At 42.7% G+C, this 14,616-nt stretch overlaps 1 protein-coding gene across 2 annotated transcripts in view; it reads right to left on the bottom strand.

Annotated features, from left to right (window-relative positions):
* Positions 1-9,363, bottom strand: part of SPPL3 (signal peptide peptidase like 3) — a 126,176-nt gene extending 116,813 nt beyond the window's left edge. Inside the window, exon 1 of one of the 2 annotated variants that reach the window (XM_005288668.5) lies at positions 9,022-9,363. In XM_005288668.5, coding sequence (XP_005288725.2) covers positions 9,022-9,044 — 23 coding nt within the window. In that variant the 5' untranslated portion in view covers positions 9,045-9,363. Of the gene's footprint in view, positions 1-8,566; positions 8,586-9,021 lie in introns of those variants that run through there. The other variant, XM_065567861.1, reaches the window with a different exon arrangement.
* Positions 9,364-14,616: the final 5,253 nt, after the last annotated feature.

A 14,616-nucleotide genomic window follows, 5' to 3' on the forward strand; every position in this document is an offset into this window, starting at 1 on the left:
CCTGCCACACCCTGCATCCCCTCCTGCACCCCAATCCCCTGCCCTGAGCCCACTGCCACATCCCAACCCCCTGCCCTGAGCTCCCGCCGCACCCCTCCTGCACCTCAACCCCCTGCCCTGAGTCCCCAATCCCCTGCCCTGAGCCCTCTCCCACACTCTGCACCCCAACCCCCTTCCCTGAGCCCCCTCATACACCCCACACCCCAACCCCTTGCCCTGAGCCCCTTCCCGCACACCAACCCCCTGCCCCAGCCCTACATTCATGGCCCTGCATGCAATTTCCCTACCCAGATGTGACCCCTGGGCCAAAAAGTTTGCCCACCTCTGACCTAAGCACTAAAGAAGTCATTTAGTTTCACACATAAGACATATCAGAATCTGACCTTCCCTTCTTCCAGGTTCTGGGAAGTCTACTGTTTTAAGAAGTGAGATACTTTCTCACCAGTTATTACTTTAGCTTTCCTGCAATGTATGGACTTTGAGGCATACCTGAAGATTGTTTTGTTTGTTTTTGCTCAATCTCATCTCCTGGAGTACACTTCATTTCATAGTTCAGCACTTTTGAGAGAATGTGTTAAGTCTTTATCTCAAGCTTCATCCTAGGCTTTTGTCAACTACATTGCCAAAAGGCCACTGCTTTCTCATTGTGAAAGGAAAGAAAGGCTGTCCACGATACTGTAGATCTTGACAATCAAGCCCAAAGCCCTACTCAATCTGAAACCAGTTCATGCATATAGTACACTTCTAAACGAATTTGCTATCATACTAAGTGTCAGCAGATCCTGAAGATTCATTTTAATTGGTCTGAAGAAATTTGAAAACACAATGCAGCAGCTTCCACTTATATCCTGGATTCAGAATAAAAGTATAAAGAGGTATGACTACGGTAAATGACCAAAAGCAAAGGTTAACTTGAGTTAAGTTGAGTAACTGATCAAAAGCATAACCTGTGTTGGAGAGATGTGCACTTGGTCAGACACCATTTTGCACTTTCGACATTTATGGGGTATTTTTCTGACCTGTGATTAACTATACTATCATTTCTCTGTAGCATTTGAATGAGACTAAATGGAAAGTAGTCAGCCAAACAGGATACAGCGATGCAGTATGGTTATTGAATTGGTTACTACAGTCTAAGTATATACAGGAGGAAAAAATATGTGATAATGGTCTTTTTAATCTAGCGGAGAAAAGGATAAACAATTCAAAGGCTGGAAGTTGAAGCTAGTGAATTCAGACTGGAAATAAGATGTCAATTTTTAACGGTGAGAGTAATTAACCATTGAAACAATTTACCTAGAGTCATGGTGGATTCTCCATTACTAGCTATTTTTAAATGAAGATTAGACATTTTTCTAAAAAGGTATGGGCTAGGAATTCTTTGGGGAAGTTCTATGGCCTGTGCCATACAGGAGGTCAGGCTAGATTATCACAATGGTCCCTCCCAGCCTTAGAATCTAAGAATCTATAAATCTAGGAATTCACAACTGAATGAGAGTTTAGGTCTCAAGAGAAGTCAGACACTTTAAAATATTTTGCTCTTCAATAGTTCTTTACAAAACTAACTAATTTCATGCAACACACCTGTGAAGTATCTAAGGGTAGATAATAGGGCTGTCAAGAGATTTAAAAAATTTATCACGATTAATCACACTGTTAAACAATAATAGAATACCATTTATTTAAATATTTTTGGATGATTTCTACATTTGCAAATATATTGATTTCAATTACAACACAGAATACAAAGTGTACAGTGCTCACTTTATATTTATTTTTATTACAAGTATTTGCACTGTAAAAAGACAAAAGAAATCATTTTTCAATTCACCTAAGTACTGTAATGCAACCTCTATCATGAAAGTTGAACTTACAAATATAGAATTATGTACAAAAATACTGCATTCAAAAATAAAACAAAGTAAAATTTTAGAGCTTGCAAGTCTACTCAGTCCTACTTCTTGTTTGTCTGAGTGATTGGCTGAACAAGTTTGTTTACATTTGCAGGAGATAATGCCGTCCACTTCTTGTTTACAATGTCACCTGAAAGTGAGAACAAGCATTCTCATGGCACTGTTGTAGCCGGCATCGCAAGATATTTAAATGACAGATGCGCATGCTTCAACCACCATTCCAGGGGACATGCTTCCATGTTGATGACTAGTTGTGCTTGAAAACCATTTAAAGCAGTGCTGACCGACACATGTTCATTTTCATTATCTGAGTCAGATGCCACCAGCAGAAGGTTGATTTTCTTTTTTGGTGGTTCGGGTTCTGTAGTTTTCGCATTGGAGTGTTGCTCTTCTAAGCCTTCTGAAAGCATGCTCCTTACCTTGTCCCTCTCAAATTTTGGATTCTTAAACTTTGGGTCAAGTGCTGTAGCTATCTTTACAAATCTCACATTGGTACCTTCTTTGCATTTTGTCAAATTTGCAGTGAAAGTGTTCTTAAAACGAACAACATGTGCTGGGTCATCATCTGAGACTGCTGTAACATGAAATATATGGCAGAATGCGGGTAAAACAGAGCAGGAGACATACAATTCTCCCCCAAGGAGTTCAGTCACAAATTTAATTAACACATTTTTTTTAACGACCATCATCAACATGGAAGCATGTCCCCCGGAATGGTGGCCAAAGCATGAAAGGGCACATGAATGTTTGGCATATCTGGCACATTAATACCTTGCAATGCTGGCTACAAAAGTGCCATGCAAATACCTGTACTCACTTTCTGGTGACATTGTAAATAAGAAGAGGGCAGCATTATCTCCTGTAAATGTAAACAAACTTATTTGTCTTAGCGATTGGCTGAACAAGAAGTAGGACTAAGTGGATTTGTAGCCTCTGAAGTTTTACATGGTTTTGTTTTTGAGTGCAGTTATGTAACAAAAAAAAAAATCTACATTTGTAAGTTGCACTTTCAGGACAAAGATTGCACTACAGTACTTGTATGAGGCGAATTGAAAAATAATATTTCTTCTATCATTTTTACAGTGCAAATATTTGTAATCAAAATATACACTTTGATTTTGACTACAACACCGAATACAAAATATATATGAAAATGTAGAAAAACATCCAAAATATTTAATAAATTTAAAATTGGTAGTCTCTTGTTTAACAATACGATTAAACCTGCGATTAATCGCAATTAATTTTTTAATCAGGATTAATTTGAGTTATCACTTGAGTTAACTGCAATTAATCAACAGCCCTAGTAAATAATAATCACTTCCCCACTCAGATACTCTTATCATTGAGGTGAAATAAAGGGACTGTTCAACTATGCATAGAAACAGTTGAAAGTGGTTTTTTTTTGTTTGTTTTTTTGCTTTGTTTTTCACAGTAAGTGAAGAACTTAAGAAATTGAAACTGCAAGGAAAATTTAGACAGACAAAACTTTTACTCAAGTTGGAATCTGATCATGAAACTTGCATTAATACGCCTACAATCTCCTTTAATGACTTCAGGGACCCCAATTTTTACATCTAAGCCAGCAGACAGTATCACCTCCAGTTGTCGTATAATACCCCTTAACACTATCGGGGGAGATTGGCTCAATATTGACCTGCAAAGAAGACTGCCACCCACAGAATCACCAACACCATGCCTGCAGCAGTACATCTGCAGCTTTTGGAGATTTTGAATCCAAGTAGTGGTCCTACCTATCCCTATATAGTTTTGATATCAGATGGGATCACAGCAGAATGTGGCATAGCTGCAAGGCCACTATAAGGCGTCTGTCATTAATCCAAGCTAAAGTTATTACAAAATTTGCACTGTGCTCAATTTATTTAGTCCCCACTGTTTTTAACTTCGTGATCAGGAAACAACCTTGAGTTATCGTTTAACTACATAAATGCCAGTACTACTCCCCACCCAGCTTCAGTTGACCCCCTGCTCCTTGTCCCAAAGTCTTTTTCAGTCTAGTCCCTGCCTAGGTTAGTGCACAGTCTAAAAAGGCAAAGCATATGGGGAAAAGGGATTTAACAAATGAGCAATCCAGTAAGGGTGGAAATAGGTACATATAACTAATGTTTGTTATTCCAAATTTACTATAGGTCAACTCCACTGATACCAGATAATACAGATTTACAATGGTTAACAGTGGAATTTTGCTGTAGATTTCAGTTCTTGACAAACTTAAGAGTAAAAGCTAAATTCTATTTTCATATGAGAGCACAACGCCCACTGAAGTCTTCAGGTGGTATGATTAATTAAGGGGAGAATTTAGCCTGTATGTTTCGTGATTCCTCTCCTAAAAAATATATTAAAAATTACCTTCTTATATTTTCATTTATTGTAATCAGCCTCAAACCCCCAAAGTGTCCTCACTGCAGAGCTCACTCAAGTTAGCCTAGCTGAAGTGAGGGCAGCCACGCTACAAAACAACACCTGAGCTTCACAGAGTGATTTTCTTTGCAGCTGAAGATCTGTGCTAACTTAAGCTATAGCCTATATCCCATTGATGGGCCAGCCTATTTGAGTTAAAAGTATCACACCAAACTTGAATTAATTTTTTTTGGGGGGGGGGGGGGCGGGGGGGGAGAGAGCCTGGGCCTGAGTTAGGGGCAACACTGAGTTATAACTCAAGTTAACTACGACATGAAGACAGACCCCAGAATTCTGAATCTAAATACACTGTAAACACAAAGCTGATTAGAAATCATCATGGGACAAAGAATGGCATTATGTGTTTGTGCTTATTTGAGAGCACCTTGCTTGATGACTCATTTGACAGTTCACAAAACTCCATTTCCATACAAGCATACCTGACCTATTTCTTTTCATATTAACACTTGATAGACACACCTGGTCTGCTAATTGTGTAATCAGAGATTTCACTCCATTTAATAAACTCACTAAAAATGACATCATTGGTACTGTAATGAAGCTGACTCTATAACATGTGAACACCCTGTTAAATAGAAAGCTTTGATGACTATACCTCTGTATAAAGTCTCCTTAAGCAAAATCTCGCTCTTGTAATAATGGCTGTTTTGTAACTGTTGTTTTGGTTACAATATTTACATGGAAAGGATTAATGAACCTGTTAATTCCTAAATAAATAGTAATAAATTAATTTCCATCTCTTCTGCACTGGGCTGAGAAGCCTCCTCCTAATACCACTACTTCATACCCCAAGAGTTTGACACCAAATACAGAGACCATTCCACTGCCTGAATCTTCATCCTGAACTTTATAAGTGACCAAATCAGAATTAAAAGGCTACTGACTGAGTACAGGATCTGCTTTTTCACTCTGATCCTTTGTCCTCCCTGACAACACTCACATGGAAAATATTCAGACATACAATGTTCTATGTTACACTTAGCCATAGTATTGGGAGAGGATGAGACTGAAGTTATCAAGGAAATATACTTCTGTTTTGTTAGGAGGAATCCTCATTCTCCTTGTCTTCTGTATAAACCAAGTTTTGGAGAACCTTTTATGGCTTCAGAAAGCAAAAAACCAAACAGACTATTTCCAGAGTGGGTAAGAAAAAGGGGGAGTTACAGCAGGACTTGAACATTTAGACACCTGCTAACCAGAGACAAATAAGAGATGCATGCTACTTTCCCTTCCAAGCAGGATCCAATGGAAGCACCCTAGAGAGAATAGTGTGCTCTTTGCACCACAAGCTGATAGGAAACAAGGGGCTGGACTTTTTCCACTAAGTTATCATCCACAGATCCTGCTGTCTTCATCCCCTTTTGTATTGGCGTCGACTTTTGTATGTCTGAAGTTTGAATCTTCACCACCTATTAACCTCTGGCCAGACACACCCCTGCAGTTACTATGATAGACAGCCACTTCCCCCTCCCTCCCCTTGGTGCTCCTAGAGAGGGAAAACTTTCTGATTGATGAGACAGTCTCAACACAGATCCACTTCCTGGCTTGGAAGATAGTAGAGGCAGAGTGGCAATCTCCCCAACCTAACCCCGAATGAAATACTTCTGCTGTCACCTTCCACCAGAGAAGGATTAAGCCCATAACTCTAATGCTCATGAGTTTCCAGAATAATTCAATGTTAATTGCATCAGTTCAGTTTCACTGTTGGTCAGAACTTTAAGCAGTAGCACTGAAACCAACTACATTCTTATGAGCTTCATTCGACTACTGCAGGCACTTGGCAGAAAAAGTTTCCCCACTCACCATTAGCAAGCATTTTCATTCAACGCTTTTTAAAATAACATTTCCTTCTGCCACTTGTTCCACATTGCATATCAAGATTAGCCATTCCCAGGAAAACACTATTCATAGTCATGCCAGAAAATAAATTCTTGTTACTCATTTTTCGGATGATACACTCCCCTTTGAAATACCAGTTTCTAAATGTCCAGATAGATCCAATACAGCAGAGATTGAAAAGGCTCAAAGAAAAACAGTTAGTTACTGTTCTGAATAGGGTTTAAATATGAAGATTTTACAAGAAATTGCCTGGACAAGAAAAGTTAGAGGCACTTGCTGTATTTAAAAGGCATGATAAAAAGGGATCAGTCCTCCTTTTCACAATGGCCCTTAATATAAGAAAAGTAATCACTGCAAAATAAAAATGCAGGCAAAATTAAAACAAATTAAAGAAAACACTTCATAAAATGTCAGCTTTATATCTGTAATACAAATAGAGTAAAATAGTGAAATATCAAAATTACAATGTCCTCACCACTTCCAAATTAATTTTTCTATCAATTGAAGTCTTAAAACATTCTGAGAAAATCATAGTATGGTATATTATCTCATTTTATAGAGATCATTTCAGACAATGCTTGTGTCCTGTAACCAAATTTTGTAATTATCATTTTAGAAAATACGTCACATAACGCATAGGCAGTCTCCAGATTTCAATGCAAGTGGAATTACAGTTTTAAATTATCTTGATTTACGAAGTTAAGTGACTATGATTAACACTGATAGTTATGCATGGTAAGATGAGGTGATCAAATATGCTTCAGGACAGAAGATAAGCCCCATAGGTGTCAGAAAAATCCTCTCACCTTACACCTACAGCTGTCCAGTAGGGAAGGTGCTTTATGGGATTTTTTTTGTCCCACTTTTCCATCAGGGCTTTGCTGCTGTTAAAGGCAGGATACCCACATGCTAGAAATGATATTATCCTATGGGACAGAAAAGCCATTCACTCTGATAAAGCTGCCCATTAAAGCACAAAAAGAGGCTTAGATCTAGCACGTGGAGGGGAAATTAACCGCCAACTGCGAAAGAGCACAGCAGCACCACTTATTCAACAGCTTTCCCAAGAAACACTAGTTTTCTACTTTACAATAAACATACATACTTCTGGTACCATTAGAAGATTGTGTACAGAACTGTATTACCATACTTATATAAAGAAATCCAGAGATTGTTGACTGACATGATGAATAATTAAATGCTTTGAAGGCAGAAAAAAGTGCAAAAGCTATAAAATAGAAGTGTTCAATTCTGAACTAGGTCTTTGCCATTCTTCTCACCACATTCCCCACACTATGTTGATTAAAGCCCTACATATAAAGTGTAATCAACACCAGATACAATAGATTATATTAATGGATATAGGTAAAAGCAAAATTACTCAGTCTGTTCTGAGACACATGTATTGTTCTGCTATAGCAAGGAAGAGCCATAGCTCTATTAACATATCAAGTGGTTAAAATCCCAGCTAACGCCTATCTTCGGCTTCACATAGACTACAGAAATATTAATCTCCCTCAGAATAAAAACTGAAGTGCTTTTGGTGGTTATCTTTAGTACTGTTCTAAAAAAACCAACATGTAACAACAATCACCACACCTGTTTAAAAGAGAAAGATAATCAAAGGTAGCGATTAAGATTTTCAGAAGCATTTAGAGTGGAAAGGTTCCTCATTGGCTCAACTGAATAAATGTAATGCCCCCTCTGCAGATGGTACACCCTAAGGTCAAAAGCTCAAGTTTTTCCTCTTTTAATAATAATCTCATAAAACTTTCAAAAAATGTAAAAACTACTCTTGGCTTTAGAACAACAAAATAGCTTAAAAATATGAAAGAGTAAAGCACTACAATGCAAGTACTGCAATATTCTTACAGGCAATTCAGCTGTTCTTTTGGCATCTTTACACAATTAGATTATCTGAAATATTTTCCTTTTTAATCCCTTGAAATCATCAAAAGCAAAACCATGGAAGTAATCAAATCTTGAATCCCAACTAGGCCTGACAGAGGGTCAGGACAGACACACAATGCCCCCTATTCTCAGTTGCTCTATTTCACTTCTTCCCACAAGGACTGGTCTCTTCACCCTGTTCTTTTATTTCCTGTATACAATATTATCAGTACGTGGGGGGGGGAATCTCTGCCACACAGTCTTATCTGTTCTGATCCGGATATGTATCTGGAGCTAAAGTTATGAAGAATTAATACCCATTACCTTTTAACTGCAGGAAACATGTTTTCCTCCTTACTCTAGGTCTAAAAGGAGTTTAGTGTAACACCTATGAACGTGCTCAAGTAACCTAAAAGGACCTCCAGCTGCTACAAAAGGGGCTGAGAGCGCAGCACTTGGTGTTTATAGAGAGGCCTACTTACATTTGCAGCCGTTCAAGGGAGTATCTCCGGTGAGCCCCCCAGTTATGTCTATAACCCCCCGTGCAGAATAAGCGCCCAGTTCCGCTGTTACAGGTTTACCCGACACCGCGGACCTCGCGCCCAGAGCTCCCCGCTGCCTCCTATGTGGGTTCTTACACACTCCCCTCAGGCCGGAACGGGGCCTTACAGCCCGGTCTCCGAGCGCCGCTCCCTCCCCGAGGAGAGATGCATCGCCGGCTCCTTGCCCACCCGTCCCCAAGGACAACACCTCCTCCCCGGCTCCCAGTCACAAGCCCGTCCCCGGGGGCCGCCTCCTCTCATACATCCCCGCACACACCCCACAGCCCTCCGCCCGGCCCATCCCCGGGTCCGTAGCATTCCCTGCCGACCCTCCGCCCGGCCCCCCACCTCCGCGGGCCCGGAGCCTCCTCCGCCAGCCTGGCCCAGCTGCTCACCAGGAGTAGGTCTGCTCCGCCATGGCTGCTGCGGGGCGGCCGAGCTGCGCGGCGGTGGCCAAGCCCCGGCTCCTCCTCCTCCCCCTCACTTGCTCCGGGGCTCAGTGGCGGCCCCGCTGCGGCTCCCGGCCCAACATGGCGGCGGCTGTAAGCAGGGAGGGGAGCGAAGGGGTCCCCGCCCGGCGGGGGGGCTGCTCAGTAGCCACGCCACAGGGCCGTGCTCGGGCGCCGACGACAGCCAGGCCTCATGACCGGGAAGCAGCGACGGCGTCCGGACTGGGAGAAAGGGAAGGGGAAACTCCGCGTACCGAGCACCAAGGCGAGGCCGCTCAGACTCTGCTCGCGCACGGGGGGCGGGGCCTCCGGTCGCGCGGGTCACGTGCCCACAACACGCTCACGTGCCGCCGCCGCCGCCGGCCCACTCGCGCAGAAGCATTACGGAACCTGACGCGGTTGCGTGCTGGGCCTGCCCGCACTCCGTTCCCTGTGAGCCTCCAGGGCGGAGAGGCAGAGCCTTCCAACGGGAATGCGACCTGTTCGCTTTCTCTGGGGATGAGAGATCGTCTTGCCAACGTATCCGCCCCTCGAGAACTGGGGACAGGAGCCTTCCCGGGGGGAGAGTCTGAGGTTCTCCCCTCAGAGCTGGGGACATGGAGCCTTCCCGGGGTGGGGAGGGGGCTGAGCTATTCACTCCCCTCTCAGTGGGGACAGGGAGCCTTCCGAGGGGGGCTATACTCTCCCCTCAGTGCTGGGACATGGTGCTTTCTGGGTGTGTGTGACCTATTTAGCCCAGGTGTCCTTCCCGTCCCGCCTGGGTACAGGACTCGAGCCTGCTCATTCTGAACTATTACATTTCCCCTGCAGTGCAAGAAAGCTGCCTGGGGAGTAGAAGTAGGGTGGAGCCTGCACCCGGCCCCCTTCCTCGCAGCTCAGCGGGACAGTATGAGCCACAGAAGCCATGCCCACCGCGTAAGGGGCTCCGCCCAGCACGGTGCTCTGGCGGCGCGGTTCTCTCCCTCCGCAGGGAACCACCTTTCCTCCCCGATGGACCTGCCTTTGCGAGGGGAGTTGCTAGGAGCGGAGCTCCTTTTCCGCCTTTATATGTAATCGGTGTAAACAACGCATTAGGGAGGAGAGAGTCTTGTACTCGATTCGAACCCTAAATGGTGGAGACAGAACAAAACTGGGCAGAATTCTGACCCGTCGTACATCGGGTTTGTTTCTCTTAGTTCATTTGAGTTCTGCTGGCAATGAAAGTCTGACTGACTGCCAGAAATCCCTCCTTCCAACTAGAAAGCTGATTTGGGAAGTGTTAGCTGCAGGAGTTGGGAGTCTGTATGGAGGGAATGGCCCTGGTAGGATCAGGTACAGACTGGGAAGCTCAGTGGAATGGGGAAATCTCAGGGAGTCTTTTAGTAGTGAATAGAGTGAACTCTGGGACCGGAACCCACACATCAGAAATTTTAAAGTGACATCCATGTTAAGGAGGGAGGGTGTGCCTGTCTAATTTATGCATATTTTATTCTGACATGTTGCAGGTTGTGAGCCCCCAGCATAATAGAGCCAGTTTAGTCATTTAAGGCTGGGATACCTAGGAACATCAGAATCGGCATATGAAATTAGACCTATGGTCCATCTTGTTCAGCATCCTATCTCTGTCTGGCCAGCACCCAGATGTTTCAGAAGGTGCAAGTAACTCCACAGTAGGCAGTTGTGGGATAATCTGCCCCTCTCCCATCAAAAATCTCATCCTAATCCCTAAAACTGGTTTAAACCCAGAAGCATGAGGTTTTATCTTGTAAAAAAAAATTGTTAGCATTAACTATTAATGATATAAATGTCCAATAATTTTTAATCTTTCGAAAGTCTTTGTCTTATTGACATCCTGTGACAATGAGTTCCACAGTCCAATTTTTCTTGTTGTAAGTGGGAGAGGTTTTCTTTGGTTTCCCTAGTCACATTTCCATCTCCCTCATTGTGCTTGCAGAGTGCCATGTAATTGGTTGGTTTCCACCTTCCCCAGAAATTACAACATTGAGTGGGGTCATGGGTAGATATAGGACTCAATCCTGTGAGATGATGAGCTTCCTCAGTCAAAATAAGTTGATGCTGAATGCTGGGTTTGGATATGTTTAGATATTTAGTTTAAAATCTGGGGTGGTAAATGTAACTTTTGTTTCAATTCAACTAGGTTTTTGTCAATAGATAGATGAGGTATGGGATTTGTGCACAAAGAGAGAACTACACTCCTCACAGTTCCTGAGGTTGCTACTCTGTTGTCTCCTTCATTACCTGGAAATGCTCAATTTATAACAGAAGACACTATTGACATTTAAAACGGATGTGCCAATCCAGCAATACGTGCATCTCATTAGCTTGTTTTCATTACTCCTCCTTGCTCAAGAAATATCCAGTACACCTCTACCTCGATATAACTCTGTCCTCGGGAGCCAAAAAAATCTTACTGCATTATAGATGAAACCGCGTTATATTGAACTTGCTTTGATCCACCAGAGTGTGCAGCCCCGTCCCCCCTGGAGCGCTGCTTTACCGCATTATATCCGAATTCATGTTATATCAGGTCGCATTATATCTAGGTAGCAGTGTAGTAGCTTCTTTGTGTTTCTTCAGTCCAAAAAAAAAAAGAGGGAAACGCCCCCAATTTTACCTGCAGAGTGATCTCCTTCCAGTGCTGGGGGAGAACATGAGAGAAACACACTTACAGGGACTGTGGAGTGGAGGGGGTGCACATGCATGCACACAGCTTGTCTTTTTGTCTACAAAGGCCAGACTTCATCTGCCTGGGGTGGGGGGAAACAAGCTAGGGGTCCAATCCTGCAAGTCCTAACTTCAGTGGAACTACTGGGGTGAGGAAGATCACACCCTAATTTAACACAAAACTATATTTCTATTTCCTCTTTTACACACACACGGGTATACATATTGAAGCCTTGAAAACCAACTGCTTTTCCCATTGCTGTTTCAGTTCCACCAAATTCATGTCACTTCACAGGGACGTGCTACTTCTGAGGAATAAGTTTGTTTGTTTGTTGGAGGAGGGGCACTTGATAAATATCAGGTCTTTGGTACAATGATTCTGAACTTTTAGAATTCTTTAATTACATTCCCTGGTATGTTACAGAAAACTTACACTTACAGAGACATCTTTGACTTTTTCTTTAAAGACAACAAAGGAGATTAAAGAAACCAGAAGCTCAGGATTCTTTTAGGAAAGCCTGCAGGGGCAGAAAAGAACATTCAAAACATCGAAACATGCTGAGACAAAATGTTAAATGGATGTCTCACTGTAACACCAAACACCATGTTAAAACCATCTGTCAGGGAGAAAACTTGTCACCTGTTGATATGACTTGTCCCTTCCCTCTTCTCTGTCTTAGTCTCTCTCTGTTTAGTGCTGCTGACAATCCTGAATCCTACGAATGATTATGTTTCTGCTGAGTACAACTTGCGGCCCTGATCCCACAAGCTTTGTTCACTCAGGTAAACTTTACTCAATGTTATTTTGTTGAAACTACTTGCCTGAGTAAGGATTTGCAGGTTTAAGCCCTTGGACATCAGTCCAGCCTTTCAGTATTTTTCACTATTCTCTTTAACATGGCAGAGAGTAAAGAGCTAGTGTTAAGTGACAGGTGACTGTAATGTAATTGCCTTAGAGATGGAAGAGCTCCACCTAGGCCTGGAATAAATAGCCCTTATAATGTAAGTTCAAGGTACATGCAGAGACTGCATTCATTAACATAATGTTAATGACTGTATTTATAGTTTTTTCTTTCTGCCATTGTCCTCAAAAAGATTTAATAGGGCGCTGGGGCATTCTCCTTACATGCCACATCCAAGAACACTTAATCCCTCCTGAAGTGGACAGTGCAGTATTAGGAGCTGGGTTACTTGGTCTTATTTGGATGGGAGAGGATTCAGGACCTATATTTTTGTCAGTCTTATTTACTGTATTGAAACAGAGCAGCTTTGTTTCAGGAGGTTGATCTGTGGTTAGAGAACAGGATTGGGAGCCATGGGTTCTTCTCCCAGTTCTGTTACTGGCTCTCTGTGTAATCTTGAGGAGAGTCATTTCACATCTCTGTGGCTCAGTTTCACCATCAAATGGGGATAACAACACTTCCCTAGCTCCCAGGGGTGTTGGGTGGACTGATTAGTTAATTATAGTAAAGCTCTTTGAAAAAGGAAAGTATTACATAGGAGCTCAGTGTTATATAAAGTATGACTTTCCTGTGAGGAGGAGGGAGCACCCAAAATACCTGTACAATTAAAATAGTGCTTATTAATAAGATGACGTTTGGGACTTCTTTGAGGGCTTCTCCTTCTCTAGCTATACCCCTAAAGTACCACATATCTATGCCATGAAAACAGTGTTAAAGATGCATCATAGCTGATGGAGTGAGGAATGTCACTTCTTTCCCCCCTTTCCCTCAGAGGTCCTGCGCTGAGACAGTCATCCCTGTAATGTTGCCACACTTCTAGACCCTCTGCAAAAACTTTTTGCAGTCCAAGGTATCCTGACCAGACAGAGGAAAAGCCAAGGAACAGCTGATATAAGTAGCATGTACCCCTCCAGCTTCTAAAGCCTGCAAAAAATTGTTACTATAAAATATGAAGTAGAAATACTTGAGGAAGCACTTGCTCAGCTTTCATTCCCCATTGGGGAATACAATGGCAGGTGGAGGCCTCAGTCATCACTGGAGAGTTGAGTATAATCATTCATCAATACCCAGTAGCTGCACAGCCAGGAGCTAATTGTGTTGCCATTGCTGAAAAAGTAGTGGGTCTAGACATGAACACAGAACAGTAAGATCCCTTCTCTGTACCCCACCAGGAAAGAGTTGTGATGCTAATACAATGAGTAGTGCTCATGTGACACTCTCACATGGCATGGAACACAGCCTGTTCCCATTAACAATTCTGGTGATGACAGTCTACCCACCGGGAGGGAAGAAGCAGGGGATTTTCCCTTTAAAGATCCCTGACTGTTCCACCTTTGTAAATTCCTTCTTTCTATTTAACAGTATATTTCCATCTGCTCTTCCGTTAGGTCCCTTCTCAAACACACATATACCATTCCTGATACATTCCCTATCCCCACCCCAGCAGGTATGGGAGAAAAATTTGGGATAGAGATGGGGCAGGGATGGAGGAGAAGGTCACATTCAAAATCTTATGTTAGCCTATCATAGAATATCAGGGTTGGAAGGGACCTCAGGAGGTCATCTAGTCCAACCCCCTGCTCAAAGCAGGACCAATCCCCAGACCGATTTTTGTCCCAGATCCCTAAATGGCCAAGGATTGAGCTCACAACCCTGGGTTTAGCAGGCCAATGCTCAAACCACTTGGGCTGTGGAGCTTGAATAGCTTTGCAGGGAGCCCAGCGAAACACACACAGCAGGATCCCCTCTCAAGGGAAATAATTTTCTTCTCCCTGAACACTCTCACTCTAAGTAGCATTTCACTATGACCAGAACTGAAATTGGAAAACTGTGACACAGTGAGGAATTTGGGACTTTTCATTCTACTGCACTGCAAATAGAGTTTCACTGGGAGCGATTCCCACCATACCATGCA

This window comes from Chrysemys picta, chromosome 15, assembly GCF_011386835.1.
Source record: "Chrysemys picta bellii isolate R12L10 chromosome 15, ASM1138683v2, whole genome shotgun sequence".
Taxonomy (NCBI): domain Eukaryota; kingdom Metazoa; phylum Chordata; order Testudines; family Emydidae; genus Chrysemys; species Chrysemys picta.